Source organism: Urocitellus parryii, chromosome 6 (genome assembly GCF_045843805.1).
Source record: "Urocitellus parryii isolate mUroPar1 chromosome 6, mUroPar1.hap1, whole genome shotgun sequence".
Taxonomy (NCBI): Eukaryota; Metazoa; Chordata; class Mammalia; order Rodentia; family Sciuridae; genus Urocitellus; species Urocitellus parryii.
In genome coordinates, this window is record NC_135536.1 from 48119120 (window position 1) to 48146488 (window position 27369).

General features: G+C 33.7%; 1 protein-coding gene across 2 annotated transcripts; it reads right to left on the minus strand.

The window, feature by feature from the left end:
- Nucleotides 1-5077: 5077 nt before the first annotated feature.
- Mbip (MAP3K12 binding inhibitory protein 1) lies at nt 5078-27060 on the minus strand. Of its 2 annotated transcripts, none has more exons than XM_026414168.2 (9): nt 26871-27060; nt 23116-23235; nt 21152-21376; nt 20963-21059; nt 18234-18299; nt 17845-17997; nt 14486-14583; nt 6926-6964; nt 5078-5683 (listed from the first exon to the last, which is right to left on the minus strand). In XM_026414168.2, the coding sequence occupies exons 1-9, from the start codon at nt 26997-26999 to the stop codon at nt 5579-5581; spliced, it is 1032 nt and encodes a 343-aa protein (XP_026269953.1). In that variant the 5' UTR covers nt 27000-27060; the 3' UTR covers nt 5078-5578. The 2 variants fall into 2 exon arrangements, with proteins under 2 accessions (XP_026269953.1, XP_026269945.1); XM_026414160.2 differs by having other exon boundaries at nt 5078-5686.
- Nucleotides 27061-27369: the final 309 nt, after the last annotated feature.

Genomic DNA, 27369 nt, shown 5'->3' on the forward strand with positions numbered 1-27369 from the left:
AAGAAAAAAGAAAGAAAGAAAGAAAGAAAGAAAGGCTGTTTGAAGACAAAAAAAGTGGTACTTTTAATAAATTGAGTTTCTCAGTGCTGTGCTTATTAAAAGTTACAAGTTTTAAGAATTAGCAAGAACATTTTGAAGCACTTTTATCCTACAGGGATGGGTTGTTTTAGAAAGTGTCCCTACTTAAAAAACAAACAACAACAACAGAAACCACTTTTTTTTTAAGGCAGTTTTAGATTCATAGGAAAATTTAGAAGGTAAAGAGATTTTCCTAAACATCCTCCTCATCCTATAAATGAGTTGCCTCCTCTACTACCAACACTCTCTACTTGGTAGTTGGTACTTAGTTGATGAATTTGTAGATATGTCATTATCACCCAGGGTGCATAGTTTATATTTGGGTTTACTCTTGATGTACATTCTCTGGGTTTGGACAAATGTGTACTAAGGTGTATAGTCTCTATCATATCTGTAGTATCATAGAGAGTATTTTCATTGCGTCTAAAACTTCTCTGTTCTTCCTATTCACCACAGCTTTTTCCACTCACCACCCAACCTGGCAACCACTGATCTTTTTACTGTCTCCACAATTTTGTCTTTTCCAGAATGTTACATTATTGCAATTGTATGGTTCCCGATTGGCTTCTTTCCACTTAGTAATATGCACTTAATTTCCTCCATGTTTCTTCTTGGCTTAATAGTTCTTTTTTTTTTCCATACTGGGAAAGCAGTTTGCTAGCTTTTTAAGTGTTTCCTTTTTTTTTTTTTTTAAAGTAGAAGAATGTAAACGTTTGCAATCTGAGAATTTTATCACACTTTTATTCATTCCTCTCAATTAAGATTAGTCTGTGTGAGGAAGCAATCTCATATATGTTTTAATTTCTTGGAACCATATTTAAGAAAATAAATATTTGAAAATGATTTATCTGCTTTAAATACATAATGGATTTTTTAATCCTGATACTATTTAAAATTTTTAAGTTTAGACATTTGAATTTTACAAAGATCTTCATTATATAATATAGAGAACATATGATCTTTATATTCTATGACAATATAAAATGTATATGTATATATTTAAAAAATTTTTTTTTAGTTGTTGATGGATATTTATTTTATTTATTCATATGTGGTGCTGAGACTTGAAACCAGGACCTCATACATGCTAGGCAAGTGCTCTACCACTAAACTACAACCCCAATTCTACATGTATATATTTTAACTATAAATATACTAGGAAAAATTATTATCACTCTTTACCATCAATAAATCTTAAAATTTATTAATTTTAAGCCATTTTTAGTAATTCATAGATGTTTAGAGATAGTTCTTAAAGTTTAGAAATTTTAGTAAGAATTTAAACAGTATAAACAATTTTTTATTTCATTTTTTTTTTGGCTTTCAAGGTATATATACTTGAAATGCTCAATGTTGGTTGAACATCTTTCTAACCACCCACTAAGAAAAACCTGGAACCTATCCATTTTGTAAAAAGTGATTCCATATCTCAATTATTTCTACTAGGGACTAGTTAATCATTGGTTCCAGTTTTCCTTGTATTTGCATTGCAAAAACAAAAACACTGTAAATACTTAAAAAAAATTTTTGATGTAATGGTTTTGTTGAAGGTTGGTGAAAGTTACAATACATATTTTCACTTTTAGATATATAAGCACCAATTAAAAAGTTTGGTTCACTGTTTTCATTTCTACATCATTTATTTCCTTTTAGTCACCTTTGTGTACATAGCTGCTTTTAGCCTTTTTTAGCTTAGAACTATATCATTGGGGGATATACCATAAAAGGTGAAAAAAACTTACACCATCCCATCTAGCAAAATAACCTGGTACAGGTCCTTGTTATAGTATTGATATTGCACAATTAAGCCCTTCCTGTTGATTACCTGGATGATAATGTTATATTTTCTTGTTGTCCTTGGAAATATAATGGCTCATCCATTTTTGAATAAGAAAACTCATCTAGAATATGCATCTGAAGACTCATGGTCTGAGATTTTGCTTATATAATCAATTTCCAAGTTTCATCATTAGAGGCTAGAGCACTGCTCTCTTTTTGCATTCACCTTCTGATTCCTTTATAAATTATGGAAATTCCTGTTTTCTTCTAGTATTTGCCATTATAGGCAAGAAATGAAAAATTCTTAATTCTCAGCTATATTCCTTAAGAGGGAACAAAAGGACTCTAAAGATGATGCTTCTCCAGACTTTTCATACCTTCTTGAAAGATGATGTAATACTTGGGCTGTATGAAAACTGAAGATAATGTAACAGTGTTCACTTATTCTGTTATTACATTTGTCCTTTTAAGTGATTCTGTTGTTCCATTTCCATATTTAGTCTTATTTCTGGGAATGAGATATCAAAATGTTTCAAGATACAGGAAAAACTAAATCACTAAGATATCATGATGTATTTTAGATTCATAAGAGTTCAAATAACACATGAAAAGGACACAATGAGTTTTGTTCTAATTTTAAAAAGCAAATTTTCTCTTTGTCCTTTGGAGGATATCTAAGGAAGATTTAAAAGTTATGAAATATCAGTTGTTAAGAGTTAGAACTGCTCAAAAAAAACAACCCAAAGCCAAAATTTTGTCCAATGGACCTAGGTGCTGTCTCTAGGATCATAAAACATTTTCTGTTAATGGTACTGAATTAAAAAAAAAACAAAAAACCCAAAGTGAAAATTCTTTATGAAAAAGGTCATCGGTGTTCATCAGTCTAGATCACAGGGTCAGGGTTCCCAGACCACGGTGTGTTGGACGTGCCCTTCATTCCTTAAAGGGTTGGGTACATGTGGCATTTTTGTTCTTGAAAATACTACCCAAGCCAGAGGTAATTTGTTCTGGGGTGGATAGTTGGCCCATTCTGAGATTATGAATTCCTTTTTTTCCCAGATTTTAAGTCATAAGAAGAGCAAGGCACACTGGGTTGGGAGAAGTAGCACCACAGAGCCCAAAACCTCAAATAAGCATAAACTACAAGGAAGCAGGAAAGGCGTTTCATAAAGGGACATCTGCTAAGATTGCTGAAGGCTGGGCCTAAATATTATTCATGAGTTTGGAAAGCTTAGGATCCTAAATAATTGAAGGGAACAGCATCTAGCAGTAGCCAGAATAGCTAAGGAAGCTTAACCCTTTTCCCCAGAATAAAACCTTTTGACTCCCAACCCTACTTGCCTCAGAAACTCAGTCAGCTTTCAGATTGGAATGTAACCTGTGGAGGGGAGTGGTTCCATAGGGACAGACTAGGGAAACGGCATTTTCCTGTCCCTGCAAATGAACCTCTTTTCATTCATTCCCCCCCCCCTTTTTTTTCTCTTGAGGACAATGCCATTAAGAAGAAACAGTGGGTATAAGAAAAGCTGAATGACAAAAATCCTAAAGAAATAACCATTAGGCAGCCTGGTGATTAAGGGAGCAAATTTACCCCATAGAAATTCCTGGCATTATCTTTTGATCAAAGATTCTTTCAAGAAAGACAATGATTGAAAGGCCACTAAAGTTCTGGGATAGTTATCACCAGAAGAACACTTGTCTTGATCAAATTTCCTATAACAACGCATACTAATGTGGTATTGAGTCCTGGTCTCTTCTGAAGGCCCCAGACTCAAGTAGAAAAGAATTCTGGCACCAGACTCCTCTACTGTCCCTTAAAAGAGCAGGCCTGAAGGACAATGGAAAAAAGAAATCCTTTTAATGAGCAGGTCCTAGGAGTTTCAGACATGACTTAGGAATTTATTCTATTGTGAAGGGAGGCAAGAAACTGACTCTTGGCATTTAGTGGTTTGGACCATTGATTGGTATCAGTTCCTGTTATCTAGGTTTCTTCCCTACTTCCAAGATAACTTTTAATGCTATTTTCCCTATTGTATGACTGATATGCTAGTAGTAAAATGTATTACTTAACTTGGAGGACAGCAATCACATGGACCAGATGGAAAGTGGGGATTTGTAGCTGCACATGTAATACTGGATCATGTTAGGCAAGAATATTTTGAAGGATGCATTTTCTCTGCAGAGATGAAATATAGTGGTAAGACATTTGTACATCTGACCTAGCCAACACCTATTTCTTGGGAATGACTTCAAACTCTTATTATTTTTTAACCAGGTAACCATATTTTCAAGGCTGCCACACTTGTAAAGGTTATATGTACAGTGCATATTGCTATGAAGAGGTCCTGACCCATCATCTTGGCCATTACTGGTTGATGTAATCTAAGAGATATGAGATACAAAGACTGAGGTAAGCAATGGTCATTGGAGTTGTGAAATTCTACAGAGCGGGGTTCAGAGTCTGCACCAAAGAACAAGCTGAGGCTATGAGAAAGGACCAACATAACATCTCATGTAGGGAAGCAAAAATGGCCTCTTTGTACACACCTTCAGAGAAATCAGTCCAGAAAGAGAGAGAGAACTTTATAGGCAGAGATAATGACATGATAAGGAAAAAAGAACAAGGAAAGGAAGACAAGAGACACAGAGAGAGGACAACAGATAACAAGAATAGGAGACAGACACAGAACCAGAAAGAGACAAACAGCCAGGGGCAGTCAGACACAAAAAGAGATTCATTGCTGCTGACTTTCTAGACCCTAAGATGCTTAGCTATACTTGTTGCAATTAAGTTTCAGATTTCTGATTTTTTTTTCTTTTTTTGGAAACAATTCCCATTTTACAAGCAATATTAGGCAAAATTCTGATTCTTGCAATCAGGTAATTCTTGTGACCTAAACAGCTACTCCTTGAAAGACTTGGGATATTATAATTAACTGCATCTTTTAAATGTTTAATTTCCAACTATAGCAATATAACTTCTTTGTAATATCATTACTACTCTCCACAAATAGACGAGGTTTCATTCAATGACAACAGTTAATAATTCCTTTGGAACAGACAGTTTCAAAATCTGTAATGCATTATCTCACCTATTCTTAATAATCAATGAAGTAAGGTTCCATTATTATTACCCTTTTATAAATTAGGAAATTAGGGCACAAAGTGAGAATATCTTGCTCAAGCTCACACAGTCAATAAAAGGATAAATTTGGATCAACTGTTTATTTACATTAACTGACATTTAAGAAATAAAAATATAAGTTTATACATGGATTTAAAATTCATTTCAGACTGGATTTTCTTGTTGAATGCCCATATGTACACATTTAAACTAGTAAACTGGTTAACCAATGTTACAAATATAAAGTTCATTTTAAATCTCACTATCAAAATAATCTTCCTGTAGTTCACCAAAAACCAGAACAGAACAAAACGAAACAATACCTCAAGGTACTTCCAAATTAAGTTTTTCAACTTCCAAAATACCTCCTTTAAAACAGAAGGGAATAAATTCCAACAATGCTATTTTTAGCACACTGATTATTCCAAACTTCATTGGAATAGATGAAGATTACTTGTTGCAAGATAGAATCATGTAAAAATACACCTTGACTTCACAGAAAAATTTACATTGATAAATACATATCCATTAATTAATTAAAGTGTAAGGTACACACATATATAAAAAAAGTAAATTGACAAAGATGAGAGGAATTTTTCATGGAAGGTGGTGAGTTGCCATGGATTCTGCTTCTCTTGATTTTCTGAGTAGAGCTTGTTTGAGGGCACTAATTTTCTCATCAAGTTCAGCCAGTGAATAGTTCTGCTATAAACAATAAGAACACAAATTGCTGAATAAGACTCTGAAGTATCTTAATGCAAATAAAGTACTAAATGAACTATAAATATTTAAAATATTCAATAGCATGATAAAATGTTATCAGTTTCCTCATGAGAATAATTTTGAAGCTTAACAGCTATATCTAATGACTATATCATAAGTATAAAGGCATGAAATAACAAGACTTGAATATTTCTTTACTTTTTCTTTCCCAATGATAAAGTTCTCCTGACTTTTTTTGGTACTTTGAAGGACAGAAAAAACTTAAAACAAAACAACAACAATAACAAAAAACACAACAAAACTGAATATTCTCATTATCAACAGTAAAATTTAGGATCAGTTTAACTTTAAACTTAAAATACCTACAAATCCAGTTTGAGGAGTCAATTGTAATCCAGTATTTCTCCTGGAAAAAAATAGCTGGTATCTAAAATTTTACTCAAAGTTTTACAATAAATAAGTAATATTAAAAAATAAGCCACCGGGCGCAGTGGCACATGCCAGTAATCCCAGCAGCTTAAGAAACTGAGGCAGGAGGAGCACGGGTTCAAAGCCAGCCTTAAGATCAAGGAGCTAAGCAACTCAGCAAGACCTTATCTCTAAATAAAATGCAAAAAATAGGGCTGGGGATGTGGCTCAGTGGTTTAATGTCCCTGAATTCAGTCCTCAGTACCCTGCCCCCGCAAAAAAGCCAGCATATGCAAAGCCCTAGGTTTGATCCCTTGCATTATAAAAGTTTTTCCCTACTTTAAACTTTAAATTTACATTAGCATCATTTAGACTAGCAAAATCTTATTACTTAAGATTCAACAAATTATTAAGTATTACTATGGGCAGAGGTGGGCTGAAATCATCCTCTGACCAACATCCCCTTTTTGATTTAAATCCTTCTAGTTAAGTAATGTCCATAAAAGGTGAGGTGGGAAGAGAATTAACATACTTGAACACTTATTATTTTTAGGCATTTTGGAACTGATACATTCTTCTACTATTAAAAACAGGATAAACATTTTTATATTTATTTAACCCATCTGAGTCATTCTATACCCTTGAAATACATATATTTCTTTAATTCACATATATTAGTTTATATTGCCCTTTCTTCAGTTCTAAATCTTACCATGGTATAACCTGAAGTCAATCACAGTAGAAATTCTTAATTAATAAGATATGAAATGAATCAATCTATTGCAGAAGCGAAAATGAAGATGCATAACTTACTTGAGGTGGTTGAACTTTTCTTCTTTTTCCAGAAAGGTTCTAGTTTAAAAGTAAAAAAAAAAGAAAAGAAAATAAAAGGTAAATAATCAATGTTTAGAAAATGAGAGTATCATTTCCTTTACAGAATACTATATAAAATATGGACAGGTGCTGGGTATATAGCTCAGTTGGAAGAGTGCTTGCCTTGAATGCACAGGCCCTGGGTTCAAGAAGAATAAACAGAGCCTAGGAGAGGACAAGCAATTCTTAAAACAAGAACCCAGAACAAGAAACGCTTTGGTGGCCAGGCACAGGTCAACATGCTGTGCTAGCCACGGGCCTCCTGAGCACACGGCATGTTTCATAGATGGATATTCCTAACAATGGCTCTGTTTTTTGTTTTTTTTTTTAAACATGGACAGGCTCTGAAAATTCCAATAAGAAAAAAGCCCACAAACCTACCAAGCATTATCTGCTGGCATCCACATCCCTATATTCTGAAGTTATCCTCTGAAAGTGATGATATTTAAGGTACACAGCAATACTGCAGAAGCAAGATTATCCCTGGCAATAGATACTTTCCCATTATTACCAGCTTCTAATGAGCCTGAATGACTGTGGAAAGAGTCTCATTAGGATTTTCTATTAAATTTCCATTTTTTAATCTTTCCATCCCAGGATATTGAACAGATGAGGCAGTAATAGACAAGGAAAATGGAATTTGGTATACTAGGCCAAGGGGTGAGAAAACACACACACATACACACACACACACACACACACACACACCTTGGCTATAAATGGCATTGTGGTTGTCCATGCAAACAATTCTTTATCCACTGCTTATCTGTGTAATTGAAGGGAATACTAACCATGCCCCACTGGTCTTGCCAGTGACTGAAGTAGGCATGGACCCAGTTCTGGCCAATAAGAAGTCCACAGAGGATTAAGAGACCTTCTGGGAAAAAACTTCCCCATTTTTGAGAGAAAGTACTCAAAAGAGCCTGTTCCTGTGTATATTCATATGGATAAGACACCTGAATGTGCTGTAGCTGTATTGCCATCTGCCTGGGGAAGAAGCCAACACCAAGCAGAGCTGAGAGGAGAAAGAACTCATTCTCCAACAATTATGCTTTAGTCACTGAATCCATTAACCCTGAAGATTGTTATCATTGTACTTCCTGTTTTATTATAAGATAATTTCCACACTACTGAAGCTAGTCTGAGTTCAGATTTTTTGTATTTGAAGCTAACAATCTTTATATTGACACAGTACTGAACCTTTTAAACCTTAATCTATGTTCTTAGTTTTACAACACCACAAGCTTTTCGATGGCAAATTAGTAAATTAGTGTATCTTACAAAGAAATTCTGACTGTAAGTGGCAGAATTTTCTCATGAGCATTCTCACCACTGAGATTTATAAGAAGTTAAAAGTCACATTTTCTCTTGTATCAAAGGCTGACATAAACTGGGATGGTAGCACACACCTGTAATTCCAGCTACTACAGGAAACTGAGGCAGGAGGATTGCAAATTCAAGGCCAGCCTAGGCAACTTAGTGAAATCCTGTCTCAAAATAAAAAGAGTTGGGGATATAGCTCAGTGACAGAGCACCCTTAGGTTCAACCTCCAGTACCACAAAAAATAAATGAGTAAAAATAAAATAAAAATGCAGACTCTTAAGACCATCTAGGAATGCCTTTTATTAGTTGCTATAAAAACAAGAAATCATTAAGTGCTGGAATTATTAAATATAGAAAAATAGAGCTCAGAAAAACATGCTCCTTCTTTTACCAAACTGAACTAGATACTTGTGGTGGGTTCTATGAGCAAGGAGGGACTTAACATTTCATTTGTTCTTTGCTCAGTTTCCTACCTTCCCAAAGGGTGGTTTTTTTGGTACTTGATGAAAATATACTTCCCCTTAATATCCTTAAATATACTTCTCCTTAAATATACTTAAATCTTAACAGATTAACTTGTAGAATATTGTTATTTTCTGTCATGAAGGAATCAGATTGTTATTGTGTCCTGAAACCAAAGTTAAAAATATCAGAATCAGGAGAATAAGGACATCAGTGGATCAATGACTTGAAAACAAAATAAAATGAGTCTTTGGGGCTTATTTTAGGTCTGAGCAGAATATGTTCATAAGTATAACACTTAGAAACACCATATCTAGTATGAGTACTATAGACCAGCTTAGATATAAAGATATCTCTATAAAAGGTGAAAATATTAATAAGTTTTGATACATGAGAAGAAATATTTGGGAGAACAGCACACTAAAGAAACAACTGTATAGAGAATGCAAAACTGTCCCTTTTCTCCCACTATTTTACTATAGGAGATAATTGATCGCTACATTTGTAATACCGGAGTCCTAATGAAAAGATGATATTATACACACACATCCAGGGAACTCATGCATAGGAAACTCAAGGGTAAGGACCTCTTCTATAACCAAACATCTTCTTTCCTTTTATTTTTATTCATTTTTTTCCAGTATTGGAGATTGAAACTAAGGATGCTATATCACTGAGCTGCATCCCCAGCCCTTCCTTTTTTTTTTTTTTTTTTTGAGACAGGGTGTCTCTAAATTGCTGAGACTGGCCTTAAACTTGTGATCCTCCTGCCTCAGCTTTGCAAGTAGTTGGGATAATAGGCATGCACCACTACATCCAGTTTTTTTTCCTTTTAATCATATGTAAAGGGCAATTGATTCTATATGTGTATTGTCTTTAAAGTTTCTTCCCTTTTACTTCCATTTCCCTGATTCAAACTTTCATTTCTCTCCAGCTTGGACAAAGGCAGGCTTTCTAAATTAGTTTCCTTGACTCCAATTTCTTTCCAACTGAGACTTCAAAATGCTATCAGACAGCACCTAAATTACATTTCTCCCTTCTCAAAAATTAAATTAGCAGAGCAAGGTAGTACAAGCCTATAATCCCAACTATTCAGGAGGCTGAGGCAGGAGGATTCCAAATTCAAGGCCAGCCTGACAACTTGTCTCAAAATTGTAAGAACTCAAAAATAAAAAAGGTTGAGGATATAACTCAGTAATAGAGTGCCCTGGGTTCAATCCCCAGTACCTCCTTAGGAGGGGGGAAAAAAAACAAAACACAACAAGAACAACAACAACAACAACAACAAAAAAAAAACAAACAAAAAAAACCCCTTAGTTTTGCTCGGATAATATGGGAAGTGCAAACTCTAGTGTGACCTTCAAGCCCCTCCAAAATATGCTTACAATCTAATTTTCCAGCTAGGTAATTGTTCACTCATACTTTACATACCCACACACTTAAACACACACATGGTTTGTATATATTGACTTGTCCTTTAGCACTCCCCTTCCCAATATTCCCCTTGAGAACCAGAAGTTACCATTACTGACTAAAAACTATGCCTAGTTAGTGCTTTGGAGCAAATTAACACACCTTTGAAAGTCAAATAATTAACTAGCAGCTGCGTCCTATCCATTCATTTGCACATTTACTCAATATCTACTATGTTCTGTATAGTCAGAGATAAACATGACATAGTTCCTGCCCTTGAGAGGTTCAATATAGTGTGAAAAACAGATGCATAAGCATATAAGTCATATGCTCTATAAAGTAAACAGAGGTTTGTGGAAACATAAAGCAGTTACTGTTTTCAAGTGTCACAATTTAAAATCAGTAAGGAATTCTTTGGAAATACTGATAAAAGATCACATCTCCTAAACAGTCTATTAAGCCATACTCTTAAAAATATTACCATATTAAACCCTTTCCACATAATGTGAACGATAAAGATCTTTGGGATCATAGTTCCCATTTTATGTACATTATAACTTATATTGGAGTATTATGTGTTTCATTAAATGAAAAAAAAATTATATATATAAAACCTGTTTTATGAGCTGAATACAATTTGCATCTCTTTTTCTGCAAATGTTCACCTTTTTATATGCTATGCTCCAGTGCTACCTTGATAATCTCAATCTCATTTTGAGAAGCATTCCTATGTTTAGGATTCATCTACCTGTGAATTTAAGATAAACACATTTCAAATAAAATCTTCAGAGTTCAAAAATTCAATTTCCAAAAAAAATTCAATCTTTACCAAATTTAATGGGCTCCCATGTCTCCCATGATTTCCAAATTTAGAAGCTAGAGTACTGTGCTCCGTGTATAGTTTCTTCAGTACACTTATTAGCAATAAGTATGTAAAATTGTGCTTTTACCAACATGTAGTCTTAGCATGAGGATGGTGAGGGTGATGAGTCATGTGCTCCATCCTCTACAGGGCACACAGCATGCTCAACTCCTCTCAAGCAAAAGGACAGTCCTTGAGTTGGTTCTATTCAAGCAAGGAGTGTGATTCCCTGCAAGGACTCACTCATTATATTATATAAGGGTGAGCATGAAATCGTTTTCCCCCTGTGCTGGTGCCATATCAGTTCACAGGCCTGGAGAACAGAATCAGTCTGAATGTTTAACTCTTTCCACCTCTTTGTCTGCTTGTGGCTCAATATTAATATGGATATGTCACTTCCAACATTGAGAAATGTCCAAATCAAAGATAAGTTGTTATTTTTGTACCGAGGATTGAACCTGGAGGTGCTTAACAACTGAGCCACATCCCAGGCCTTTTTTTATATTTTATTTAGAGACAAGGTCTAGCTGAGTTGCTTAGGGCTTTGCTGTTGCTGAGGCTGGCTTTGAAACTCATGATCCTCCTGCCTCAGCTTCCTCCTGCCACCCTGCCTAACTATTATTTTTAACATGTTTGGAAATACTTTAGAAAAGCACTACTTTTATCACAGGTTGCCATCATCTATTCTTTTTGAATTGCTAATTCATTCAGGCCAATCTTTTGTCTACATATCTAATGCTTCCTGCCCCTGAAGAGAGGTAGTCACCAAACTTCAAGCCTTTTGACAGCTGCAGTGTTTTTACCCATCAGTGTTTTAATTAGTACCTCTAAGCAGACTCTCTCAATTGTCTCTAGTAAAGCCCTGAATCTCAAAAACTTGCCTGACATTTCTATCTTATCCTCCTATGACTTCAAATTCATAGTTCACCAAAACAAACAAAACAAAACACAACTCCCCTATAGATCTGCTTATTTCTATCAGTTATGGTATCATTTTTCCAACCAGAAATATCCTTGTTATTTCTTTCCACATCCAATCATCAGTATTTGTCAACTTTTCTTTCCTACTTGATTTAATCTTCTCACTCAAGTCTCTATTTTAAGATCTCATTTCACACATTATTAGCTAATACATTGCTGTGTCTTCGTCTTTAGTTTCTCCCTTTTCATTGGTCTCCTCTCACTGGTATAGAAATCTTTCTAAATATTGTTTTCACAGGTCCCTTCCCTATTCAAATGTTAAAACAGAAGTAGTCTGGGAAAGACTACTTCTACCTCTTAAATTAAATACTCTATCTCATGTACGACAGATCCAAAAAAAAAAAAATTGTTTTTAAATTTTAAAAAATTTTAAAAACTACAAAATTGTGATGTGGAGGGCTTGTTCACTTGTTAACTAAGTTTATATATAAAGTTTTTTATAAATTAGAATCAGAAGAGATAAATTATGAAGAAAGGCCTCAATGGAGTCATCTGATACTACCATACTCCCTTGTAAGATCAGTTCTATTGTTAATAAAAATTATATTAACAAGGTATGAAACTGAACTAGAAAAATAACCTTTTAGGGACTACTTAATAAAAGCAGTTTGAGAAAAACTTACAGTAGATTGTTGTAGGAAAAGAATCATAAAATTTTAATAAAATTTTCTAGGGAAAAACATCCTTAGAATAATTCTAAAAGTGAAAAGAACTTTGTAATATGTAATACAATTATCACATTTTCTAAAATTAGACATCTGAAGGCCAGAGAAACTGACTGCCTTATCCATGATTATACAACTACTTTATAGATGGTTTTTGAAATTAAATAAATATTAATATTTACAGAGCTTTTTACCATGTACTAGGCAGTATACTAAGTGTTTGGTATCTTCCTGCTTCAGCCTTTAGTACTTTATGAACCTCATTTTACATTTGAGAGCAGTAAATGAGATGAATATCTTCCTCTGAATTTTTATCATTCAAGTCTTTGCAGCCTTTCTCTGGAAATACTTCTTTTTGGTACCTCACTCTAATACACAATCTGTAACTTATGAAAGATGTTGCTATACCTAAAATGAATGTTAAATATATTTCACCAGTGATTGATATGATACATACTAATGTGAGTTATTTTGTGTAATTTTCAGAAACAGGAGTTTTAGTATAATCTTACTTTTACATTACTTTAGTTCTAATATGGAATGTCTTAAAAAATAAACCTCAGAAAAGATATGTATTTTATATATGTGTATATATAAAATGATATATATGTATATATATGATGAAAATATATATATGATGAAAAATACATACATATATATATATATATATATATATATATATATATATATATATAAAATCACCTCAGAAGACTCAGGAAAACATAATGAGCTCAGGACTGCTTGAAAAATGCTGATGTGCCAAAGAAAATACTTGTCAGTATAATTTCTTAAGAAAGGAAAATAAGAATGAATGGATGGATGGATGGATGAATAAATGAATGAATGGACAGATGGACGGATGCCAGAGTTGAGGAATTAGATAAATTGAAATATGGTCTTTCAAAAAGTCTAGTAGTTAAGGTAATGAAAAGGTGGCAGCTTAAGATGTATGCTTGTTTAGCATGGAAAAATGTAACTGTCTATGCCCTGAGTGAAATAATCTAGAGATAGAAGAATTAAACAAAACAGAAGAGATAACTGACAGAGGTAGGCCTTAGCAGAAACATTTGCTTTACAAGTAAGATAGCAAGGTCAGAGTCACAGGACTGACTACTATCCAGGCTGATGTATTATGCTATGAAAAGAGCATAAGAGAATTTGGATAATTTATAATAAAGGTATCCCTTTTAAAATTTCTAAATCTGGGGGCTTGGAATGCATCTCAGTGACAAAGCACTTGTCAAGCATGCATAATGTCCTGATTTGATCCTCTGTAGCACACACACACACACACACACACACACAAACAAAAACAAAAAACACAACACTAAAATATTTTCAATATTTCTAATCAGAATTTTTTTGGGGGGGGAGTGGAGGAGGGTTTATGGGGACTGAACCCAAGGGTACTTAACCACTGAGTCACATCCCCAGACATTTTTATTTTGAGACAGAGTCTTGCTAAATTGCTTAGGATCTCACTATGATGCTGAGGCTGGCCTTGAACTTGCAATCCCCTGTCACAGCCTTCCAAATCCCTGAGATTACAGATGTATGCCATATATAACACCTGGCTCAGAATCAGAATTTTTAAAAAACCATTAACTTCCTCCTACACAATGCTGTGTTCATTTATTTTTTTAATTATTAAAAGAGTACTTTATACACAGACCAATGAATGAATTGATACACAATGAAAAACTCTAATTATAATAAATTAGGGTTTTAAATTTTAATTTTAAATTTAATAAATGATAAGAAATTCTTTACTTTTAAAAGACACTTATACTTACTACAGACTGAAAATATTCAGGAGAGATGCCTTCCAGTTCAAGGATTTTGTCTTCAAGCTTTTTAATTCTCTGATAAATGTCTCTTGGCACTGGACCACCTATGTATATTTTAAAAAGAGAGATTCTGAAACACTACTGAATAATTCCTTCTTAACATCATGCAGAGACAGTTATGCAAAGGAATAAGAAATATTTAAACTTAAAAAAATAAACAACAGAAAAACAGAATGAAATCCATTCTTAGCTTTTATTTTCATATTATAAACCATGGGACAAATTTATACTGTACCTCCTCTTTCCAAACTCCACTTATATTGCTTGATATAAGCAATGTATTTCCTATATTGCTAGGACTTTCATGTTACATTCGTTTTATAAGATATTAATAATTTCTGTGTAGAACAATTTGTATTTCTGACAGGCTTTGATGGTTACTTGAGAGGAGAAAAATACTTAGTGACCAATGATGGTTCAATTTAGTTGTTGCAATGTCATATTATTTTCTTCAATTTATATCTCTCCCTACATGCCATATTATCTTTTTTGGCCTAGGGGGAAAAAACTGTTAAAAGGGGATTTTACCATAATTCTCAACAATAAATTTTTTGGGAGGAGGTAGTAAATTAAGGTCACTTAATTTCAAGTTCATGATTGTATCTGGAAGCATTCCATTTATCATCTCCACTGTAACCAATCTCCAGATTACCACCATCTCTCCCTGGATTATCACAACCTCCAAATAGGCCTCCATTTTTGCCTTGCTTCCAAAGATTGTATTTTCAGCAGCCAGTGATCCTTTTAAAAGGTAAGCTGAGTCCTATAACTTCTCAGCTCAAACCCTTCAAATACTTACCTGCCCTACAATGGCCTACAAAGTCCTACATTCTCCCCATATACATTGGGTTCCAGCCACCTGATTTCTTTTTTCTGGTACTCAAATATGGATACTACTATCTCCCCCTACCCAGCATTCTCTATCCTCCTTTCTTTAATTTCACACACAACATCCTGTTATTTGTCTCCCCATTTTAATGTAAGCTCCAAGAGAGCAGAAGAGTTTTATCTGTTCTATTCACTGGCAGCTTGTGCACTGCACAAAGCTAAGAAGCATCAATGCATAGACTACAATACTTGGCATGGTGCAAGTGCTCAATATTTATTGACTGAATGAATATATAATTAGACAATCACTATGCAATTAAAAGAATATGGTGGTAAATTACCATATCAAAAGTATCAACCTGTTAAATACAAAAACTCTATAGGTTTTTTTTTGAGAATATGTTTTTTATCTTAGGACCTTGGTTGTTCTTACTCTTGAGTAAGGTGAAATGAATAATTTGTTCTTTTGACTTTGCTCTTGCTCCATTTATCTAGAATGTTCCCTATACCTTTCAAAAGCCAGTTCACTGGGTCATAAGTCATTCCCTGAACTGCTTCACATTGAGGTTCCTTGTGCCCCCATAATACCCTTTTTCACTGCCCTTTAAAATTCAATTTTGTTATTAATCTTTCTGCTACCTAGATTATAAAGTCCTTGAAGCTGGGGCCTATCATCACATCATATCAGTGTTCCTTGTATCTAAAATACTGCTTGTCACACAGAGAGCATTCAACAGATATTTTTCAAAAGAATTAACTATTTGAGATTTAACCAGTCAATCCTTTCTATACAGTTGCATTTTAAACCCATTTTCTTCTTGTTACACTTAAAGACTTATTCATTCTCTTATCTTCTTCTACCTTCTCCATCCAGCAAATACTCCAGCTAGATTGGATTCAGAAATTTCCTGAACCATATGGCGTCCCTGTCCTTTATTGCAGACACTATTCCTCTTTATGAAATGCTTTGTTCCTGGAAAATTCTTACTAATCCTTTGAGGGCTGAAATGTCACTTCATTAAGAATGCCATACTTTGACATCCCTTACAAAAGCTGTTTTTTGTCCCACTCTACCATGCACATATCTGAAAAGGTGAAATGAACAACTTGTTCCTTCAGTAAACATTTGAGCACCTGTTCCATGCCAGACATTACACTAGACACAAAGTATAATGAACATGACAGACATAGTTCCATTCTCATAGACCTTACTATCTAGCAGGGGATATGTACATTAAGCAAACAGAGCTGCAATAACTGCTTGAAAGAAGAGCAGGGAGTACCAGAGGCTATGAGAGTATATAAAAGAGGAATCCACACTGGTCTGGAATAAGGAAGGAAAGCATAAGTGCAAAGGCTTAAGGGTAATAAAATGAGTGGGAGATGGGAAGTCCAGAGATATGGCCAGTATAGGTATGGACAATCATATTTAAAATTACAACTTCCTCCAGTCTCAATCTCCTTTTCCTTCTCTTGGTTGACTTCCTTTCTCTCCCAAATAGAACTTTTGATCAGACATAGTTACTGGAATCTAGAATAGCACCTGGCTTATAGCAGGAGCTAAATACCATTTGTTGAATGAATGGACAAATAAGAAGTTTGGTATGCATGTATGGAAGCTGGGTAGAAATAAGATTGGATTTGAGCTTTTAAAAGTACAATTTGGCCACAGGGTAAAGGCTGACCTAGGGAGGAAGTTTAGTGGCAAACAAACTACTTAATATCCTTTAGTCAGTCCAAGGAAGAGATCATAGTGGCTTCACCTACTGATATTTAGGAGGCAGTATCAACAGGACATGGTGACTACACAGGGAGGGAAACTCAGGCTTTACAGTCAGTTAAGATTTGGGCTTGATTTCCAGTTGTCACTATGTTAGGCAAGGTACTGAGCTCTCTGAACTTCAGTTTTTCTATCCAATGATAATAGTACCAATCCCTCAAAAGAGTACTATTAAGTACTAGGATGATATACTTTCAGAGAGACTGGCAGTATTGTTCAATTAATGTTAACTGACTTTCCCTGTGGCATTTATTTATTTATATGCTTATTCTTACTAAGAGATTTTTGAGGACTAAAACCCCATTTGTCATCATTTTGTACCTAGCACAGTGGGTGATAAGAGGTAGATATGGTAAGTTCTGAAACCAGTTATAGGAAAAAACTACATTAGTTTTCAGCTATAACTTTAATAAACTGAGGCTACCAGGATCTATTTTGGAAACTATTCCTAACTTACTAGCCCTTTCTCAATTTTAGAAAATGGCAAGAAGTGTGAGAGAAAGAAAAGCATACATGATAAAAACTGTAAATTCATTAAGAGTACTGACCCGACAGTGCCTTATTCATTTTTGTATCAATCAGAACAATGTTTTACACATAATGCGTGCTCAATGAAAATTTGGTGAGTAAATGAATTGGTATTTCTTTAACTACGTGCAAAGCTACATTTTCAGGCATCACCTAACACTTTGCTTACCTGTCTGCAATCGCAAGTGAGCCTCAATATTTTGTAGTCGTTCTTCTACAGCCTGATTACCACAGTCTCGGAGCATACTGTTGGATTTATGACCTGACCCTTGAATTCCTTCAGGTCTAGTCTGTGGTCCATATGTATTCACAACTCTAGAAACTGAAGTTAAGAAACTTTAAAGCCTATGTCCATTTACATTTCAAAAACAGAAACAGAAATTTGCTAACATTATATTCTTTTCACCTAACTACAAACCCAGAAATGAAGAATAGCAATATTTTTGTTTTGTTTTATAATAAACAAACTTAAATAGGAAATTTATTTTTATTCCATTCTGTTAATAAGCTAGAATAAGCTTCTGTTAGTGACAAAGATATTATGCCACAGTTACTTACCCTTTACATGACTTTTAAATCCAGGATAAGGGGTAAAAATGGCATCAGTTCTTGCACAACTATTTTCTAAGGAGAATTTAGATGAATATAAAGTTAAATATATTCAGATTTATAAACCTAATAATTCATACTAATATATTACTCATAATAAGAGAATATGATTTTAAATAATGACAATAACTAAAATTACCATCACATACAGAATAGACCAAATCCATCCTCTAAAATGAATCATACCATCTAATATTTTTATCTAATGGTCAGATTTATACACAAAAAAGCCATTAAGAAACGTAACAATACAATTTTTAATGTAAACCAATGTCCCTAAAAACCATTTGAACCTCTGGAGAAAATAATTTATATATTATAGAATACTGTATTTTAATACTACTTCATTAGAGAAATAGAACTCATTTTTATTGAAATATCTTTTGTTAAAAATATTTTTAATATTTTTGTTGCTATTATTCAATTATTGAATACCAAACAAAAAGGGCTGATTATATATTTAACATCTTTTAATTTCAGAACTCCACATAAAAAAGTCCTTTATCTCAAAAATAACATATACTTTCCCACTTTTCCTAGATTTCTGATGTTCATTTAAAAACCCCTATCACAAGTCATCTACTCTTCCCATTCTACCACTTAGAAAAAAATGCAACTTCAGGTAAATAAAAATTTATTCCAATTTTTTTTCCAAGCTGAAAAGTACAGTTTCTTTTAAGTTAGATATGAACAAATAAGTTATAAAGTAAGAAAACTGGAACGATATTAACATAACATATAATACTATTAATATACTCACATGCATATTATAATCTATAATACTACATAGTAATAATATATACTATTGCTTAAAATAACATTAGTAAAAGCATGTATTGGCAGTTAATTTCCTTCAAAATTCCCTTATTTTGAAAAAAAAAATCAACGATAAATGAGATACTGAAAGAAAATTACTTTTTTTCCTCTATGAAATTATGGAATTTCATTTTTTTAAAAAAACACTCTTTATATTTATATCAAATGAGAGGCCTTAAAAGGAACACACTAACACATTAAAATGTATTTTTTCAGTTAAAGTTTCTATAGTAGTTCTGATAAGTTGTCTGAACAAAATTCCAAATCCATTTATCTTTTATATCTAGAGACTAGACAGTTATTCCCCGCCCCCTCTCTTTGGTGGTACTTAGGAAGGGGTGCTTCAACACTGAGCTACAAACATCCCCAGATGTTTTTATTTTTATTTTCAGACAGGGTGTCTCTAGGTTGCAGAGGTTGGCCTTGAACTTGTGATCCTCCTGCCTCAGCTCCAGAAGTAACTGTGGTTATAGGCATGTGCTACCTCATTCATATTCTTTTATTTTTCTTGAGACACCTGAAAATATGCATAAAGGGCCACCACTTCCCAATTCTCTTTCTACTATTTCATGGGATTTAACTCTTAGTTAAAAAAAGATGCTATTATCCATTCCAAAGCTATATTCCAAATATATAGATTAACTGATCCATCAGTGAGAAATTCAGCATGGTGTGAAGATCGTGAATATATGTGCTAGTCACTCTCCAGAGCAATTCTTACTAGCACTGTTTTGAGCCAGCAAGGGATTGAATGGGCCAAGGAATCCTGCTGAGCATTTCAATTCTTGTCAATTTCTATCCCCTGGTGGTTTATAATAATAGAGTTAGCAGGGAGAACAGAGGAATAACATTAGTGACACTTGTGCTTGCTCCCTCAACAGACCCTTTCTCATGGGTTGCTTGCAGTTAGAATGTAATACCTGAGATTTTTGCCAATGTTGCACCTGTTCTAAAAAACTAAGAGGAAATTATAACAAATTTAGACATACATATGTAAAATTAATAGTAGAAAAGTTAAATTTAGGTCCCAAACTGAACCTATATTATTTCACTAAGAAAATCAGTTTTCATATCATATTGAAAACTTCTAGGTTAATCTGACAATTCTGTGTTCATAATTAGCCAAGAGATATTAGAGATAATAGGAAAAATGCTCATTTCAATTATGAATGTTCTGTTCATAATTTTTCTAAGAAATACTTCTTCTGATTATTACTAGGATGACTGAGTATGATCTATGGCAGTGCTATGCAATATTTTGTATTCTGCAGCATACCTGCAGATCTGTAAACATATTATAGCATCAAGTGAAGAGGGAAAGAAGAATCTGATGGAAAACAGCAAATGTATGCACTGTGAGAGAAAGGAAAAAAGCATAAGACACCAAGGTCTTCATGACAAATTGGTTGTATTGTGACTTAAAACATTGCACACAATTTAGGAGTAGTGAGAAAACTGCTCCCTCTTGAGGAATACTATTAACTTACTAAGTTCACTTTCTGTATTAACATCATAATTTTACAAGTACATTCACAGGCTTAAAATTCATTAGTGAGACTGGACAATCTTGTCACCCAACACTTCACCTTCATTTCCTAAAGGTACTTTAAAATTATCTTCAAACCTGTAGTGGACATTAGTATTTTTGTGTTAGCATTTATTTGATTTTTGTGTAAGCAAAACAAAAAAACAATTTTGCAATATACTATTATTAAATGGAAGGAAATTCCACTGCCTTGTTACTAAAAACCTGTAAAATAAATTGTTCTTAATATTATTCCTTTTTAAAAACAAAACAAAGATTACAATAACTGTAAAAATTGTACTTAAAATCCTATGAAAATTAATTTCTAGGTAGTTACCTTGATTACAATCAATAACATTGCAAAATTCCCTGACGTTGTTTTCATTGATTTCAGCTTGTTTTCTTTCAATAAATGCAGATATTCGTCTATCAATCTACAAATAACAAATATGTTTTAAAATGTAAACAACAGTAAGACTTTTAAATGTACTGCCCCCTTCTTTTGCCCCACTCCCAAACTTCTTACTTCTGCTTTTCCAGCCTTTATTTGAACTACTTCTGGATCAAAATGGATTTGTATCTTTTTCATATCTCCTAAATCGCAATCTTTGTGCTTTTCTTCCTCTTGTAGGTCACCAGTGGGAAATTTGGCATTTAGTTCATTCTTGTTCCCCGTTTCTGTTTTTCCTATCTCTTCAATAGCAGTTGAATTCTCCTCTTTAATGAGAGGCTGAAGTTTTGCTAAAAAAGGCTGAGAAGAACACAATTCCATCTGCTGGGGTTCAAACTAACCAAAATTAATTATACATTTAACATGTTTATATAAATTTCTTCTAAGTAAATGAAATAATATTAAATATAAAAAGTTGGTACATAAGGATATATAGGTCTGACCACATACAAGTATTTGCAGTTTCTTGCTATTGAGACTTAACGTTTTGCTATAAATTTGTTTAAAAAAATGAAAAAGAGAGAAAAAGAAAGAAAAGCTGAGGAAATTTAAAATTTTCTTTGAGGAAATCATTCTGTCACTCATCTTTTATTTTGTGCCAAATCAAAGGCTTCAGCCTCTGGCACCAATGCCACTTAATTAACATGTCATTCAAATGCCTCCTCAGAACACTAAGGCTTAGTATTTTTCCTCCTTAACACGAGAGCCAGTGCTCTCACTCAGCAAAGCCCTGCATTATCACCATATCACTGGAGATTCTCCACTTGAAACTGCAGTTGGCCAAAGTGAATGAGAGAGCATAGACATGAAATATATAGGTGTTATGCTGAGTGAACACTCAGGCTTTTCCTGACATGGCAAGATATCATCTTTGGTCATGAAATTAAATTTTACAAAAGAATATGAACATGGGAGTGGGGGCTGAAAAGCTAATTCTACCAAGGCCCATAGCTGAAAACAGATATATGCCTATCACTATACTACAGGAGTAAAAAAGCTCAGTAAATGTAAATTATATTACCCATCTACCTCCACCCCCACCTCTCCCAATTAGGCCTTATTTAAGTTCTATAGCTCACTGCTCTGCTCTTAAAAAACAAGGTCAACTATTAATTTTAACATGTAGCAGTGAGTAAAATTTTTTCAGTCATTGAATGAAGGACTGAAAATTAATGCCTATTCCATTAGTCAAAACACACCAACACTTAACTAATATTCAAATTATTTTTTTCATACCTACAATTTTGTCTCCATTGTTTGCTATACCAAATACTCTTCTGAAATCTTGTTAACACCTTAATCACAGTAAAGTGACCAATTCAAACAATTCTACTCATCTTCTTGACACTTCATATTTTATACTTTGATAGAGGTAAACTGCAACTTACACAATTATAATTATAGAAATGTTCAATTAGAAACCAGTAAAGCCATAATACTGTTCAGTTATTGACCTGAAATATTAAAAAATAAAACAATACTATTATAAATAACAATTCAATATTGACTTCTAATATCAAGGATGAATTATTTCAAAACTGTAAAGAAAAGATAAAATAGCAACTGGCTACTTACTAAGATGAGACATTAATGTCACAGAAATTACTTTCTTTTAAAAACTATGCTGAAACTGTTTAATTGCAATAGACACTCCAGGATGTGTCATGCTGGGATAATGCCACTTCTTGAACCACTGAAAGCACTCCATGAGCCTCCAAACTCACCCAAGGCATGGAATCATTATCATAGCATGACACACACCTGCCGTGTCTTATTGCTTAATTATAACCCACCATAGATGGAACTGTATTGAATTTTCAGTGCAAGTCTAGAATTGAATAGAATTGCATACATAGGCCATAACTGTCCTGATCACTACTGAAATGAACAGATTTAGATTCAATCTGGATATAAGTAACCTTTTATTAATAACATTATTAATCTATTATTAAGATAAAACTGACAAATACTCCAGCTAATTTAACCACAACTAATTTTTATTTTCAATATCAAGTTAAGATTTCAAACATCAAATTTACCTGTAAATATAAAATGTGTTGCTCAAGTGCATTAAAGAGCAATGCAGGCTGGAATGCTGAGAGGCTCTGGAGCTTGTTCCAATCGATTGTAATTTTCACCACATCATCTTTGAGGTTAAGCTTCAAAGGAGCAAACCAGCAACATCACAAAAATTACACGATTAAGCTGTATAACTGGGATTGTCACAAAAATAAGATTTTTGTGGAGTAACACATGCCTTTTTTGTTCAAAGTTATCAAGTATTTAGTGATATATTAAAATGCTCTACTCAATTACCATTTTAAAAAGCTAAAAAGGTACAGACTTTCATAAAAAACCCAAACAAAATGACACCTCGTTCTAATGTTCTCCTTAGGTCAGTGTAATGGGACCATCTTAGAGGTGAAACCAGCCATGAAAGATTAAAAAAAAAAGATGAAGCTTCTTTAGACACTTCAATATTTGAAAACCTTTGGATGGGGTCCAAAATAGGATTGCCCTATTTAGAACTGTATCACTTCCAGCTCAGAGCATTAAACAGAGGTAGCACAACTATTTTAGGAAAAGTTCTACTATGTGGACTTCTCTTTGTTAAATATGTACACAAATACATACCTGATATACATCATAATTCTGATGTCTTCCGAATCACATTTTTATTGTTTTCAACTTTAATCAATTTTTTAAATAATTTAAAAATCAAGATTATTCATTCACATAAAGACTAGAGATAAATAGCAACACAATTATCTACTTCAAATAAAAATTAAACTATTATTTAGCTATGGAAGTCTAAAACTGAAAACCAAATACTTATCCATAATAGTGAAATAAATTACCAGAAAGTAAATGGAATGCCCATGATTTTTGCTAAATAGTATTTTCTAGTAAGATGTGAGATGTCATGGTCTCATTACATGAAAATTTCTTTTTCACTGATGATCTATAAAAATAAAGTCATATCCAAAAAACTACCAAGAGCATAAATATAAAATTGAAACCAAAATCAGTGAAAATTGTAGAGTCTCCATCTGCAGTCATTTGAATAAAAGTGATCCCCATAAACTTTCTAGGAATATGTGTTTATACCACAGTATAAAGATAAACTCTATAGTAGAACCAAGTTAATTATGTATTATTTTTCAGAAATAATTTATTAAAAATTAGTCATTTTATCTACAAAATAAAAATATGTGTTACATAAGTTTGAGTATAGATCTCATTAGTTGTAATAACAATAACAAAAAGAATCATAGTACATGGAATCAAAGAGATCCCAGAGTACCAATGGGCACTATTTTGAATAACATGTGACAGAAACTTACCACCCTTTGAACAAGACTAGAAGCATTTACAGTTCATATGAGACAGGTGTAAAGAAATATGAAATTTTATGTAAGCTGCACTGGCAAAGATGTATTAAGATTTTACATTAAGTTTAGTGCATTATCTTAATAGATATTATTTTCATGCCTACACAGATTATGTTTATGTATGGAAATAATCCATTATCATACTTTTACAGTCTACCAAAAGGTCTATAGTCTATTATGGCAAATTTATAAATATGGTTTGAGGAAAAGACAGACAAATCCTCAACCCAAGTAGAACACCACATTTTCTAGAGAAAAGAAGTTTTAATGTTTGGATCATATACTCATTTCAATTCATCAGAATTTATGTAAGTCTTAAGTGCAATTAAGGATACTTGGTCTTTTAAGAAAACCACATAATTTCACAACTTAATTTTAAAATAATTCCAATATGTCCAATTATTCTTTCAACAAATTCCTTATTAATATGAATTCTATGCACTTTTGCCATATAGATTCACTCAAAAATCGGTTAGTATGCTATTAATACAGATTATTTAAATATGCATTTTTAATAGAAATCTTATTAAATTAATATGAAAATCCAAACTAACCATTTTTAGCTTGGTAAAATGGGCTATCCAGAGACAAGCAAAAAGGTTAACATTACTAAATTTTATATCTGGAGTAGAAAATACTTTTAAAAATTCAACTATTTTTCCTACTGGGGAGAGCTTATAATACAAATCATACTTAGAATGAATTTAGACATATCAAACATACACTTTTTAAATCCTTGAAACTTTCTGCAAAAGGAAATACTGTCTCCCTGGGTGGGGGAATAGGGGCAATTTTATACCTATGGCATTCTAGTTTTCATTCTTAAAAACAATACAATTCAAAACATAAAGTATTACCCAAATGGTCAGCATTTAATTTATGAAACAATCTTATTTTTCATACTTGTCCAGAAGGTCCCTTCACTGTGTCAAGGAAAACTCACAAATGTTTACTCTAAAAATTTTTGACAGGTGACATAAGTAAAATTTATTTTCTCTATCAGTACCTTTAGGATACCAAAATATTTAAACATTTGAAGTGATTTTGAAAAATTCAACATGCAAAATATTTCAAAAGAAATGTTCATATTGTTTCTCAATGTTAACTTCACAAATTTCTGTTAAGTACTAGGTGAGCATAAATTTTTTTCACCTTGACATTAGAATATGAATCAGCTTTAAAGTTCCAATGTCCATGCCACAAAAAGTTCTCTAACTTTTAAATCACTTAAATGTCCTGGGTCTTAAGACTTAAATGTTAATATCAATCAAAAGATCCCAACTCTTAGGAGAAAAAAAAAATCAAGGGGTGTGTGTGTGTAAGTTTAACAGTTCTATCTTTTAGGAGATTCTATGAAGAATTGCTTCATTACACAAAACTGAGTGAATAACTTAATGTTTGCAAATCACAACAAACATATTAAGGTTTTTAAAAACATTGAAATAACTTTTTAAAGGATTAATTCTAATTCTCACAAGTCGGGCAAGCGCTTTATTTTCATAGGAATTTACCATTTTCTTTGGCACAAATGCTTGCTGTGTCCACTACACGCGATAGTAACAGCCCAGAACAAATTTGTCCATTTAAGATTGAAGATATTTTTAAAAGCAGGCAAAAACCTTTGTTTCTCGTTTAAAATCTGATTTATTGTATCATAACGAAATAATGTATTTATCGAATAGAATGTGAAAAGCCTAGTTTTTAAATTTTATTACATTTCTGCAAAAACGATTTATCAGTCAAAACTAGTTAATAGTTAAATGACAGTTCTCATGCAATCGATATCGGTCATGGATAACTCATCCAGCTTTACACTAGAAATATATTTAAGATTAATTAATTCCTTTACTTTCCTCAGAGTTTGACAGAATAATAAATGCACACAAGGCCAGAAGGAAAAAAAAAAAAAACAACAAAAACAAAAAAACCAAGTGACTCAGAAGAACAAATCATCCTAAAAAGGCGGAGGAGGCCCTTTTCCAAAAATCTCAGACCGTACTGACCAATTTCTATAAAGAATAAATTTGGGTACAAGGACCCTGAGCGTCAGGAATCTCCAAGACACTCAGAAAATGTTTGCGCAAAAAATTCATACATTCTCGCCAAGCCAGGTTTTCACCTAGATCGTCCCACTCACTTTCCAGGAGGACTATTGCAAGGTAATCTAGTCTGACACCCGTACTGACCCAAGTAAACCCAGTACAGTCATCCTCTTCACTCTGATCCGAATGGCCGGGCCTGGATTCCACTCCCGGCCTCAGCTACCCAGCCTTCCCACACCCAGGCAGTCCTCGGGTGCCTCCCTCCCGAACACCGCCCCCCCACCACACACTGGAGGGATAAAGGGCGGGAGCGGGGGGTGGGGGGGAGCCGAATGCCCTATGCCCAGTCCCCCCACTCACCTGTCCAGCCAGTGTGTGCAAGGAATGAAAGACTTCGCAGAGCACCTCGCGGGAAAGATTGGGGCTGCAGCTTCCCTCCAGACTGCTGTCACTGCTGCTCGTGTGACTAAGCTCCGCAGCAGCAGCCATGATACCTTCGCAGGCAGCCCCCCACCACCACCGAGGTACACTCACAACCCCACCCCCTCCCTTTCCAGCTTTGGTCGCTCTGCGATGACGTAAAATCGCGGCGTCTGGTTTAGATCTGAGTTTTTGAGGCCCCACCCACTATAGGTGACTGACAAGCCCAAGCACCAACCAGGTACTAAGATAGCAATGTTCACCGGAGCAGTTAATTACTGACTAGCGTGAGGCGGGACGTTGTACTTGGGGCACTGGTTGGAGTCGTGTCCTGTTAAGGACTAGTATCGTGAAACCTACTGTGACTCTTAGATGTTCCTTGTGAGTGTTGGTAAGAGGATTTATAGATCAATATTTGAATTTGAATCCTAAAGTTGAA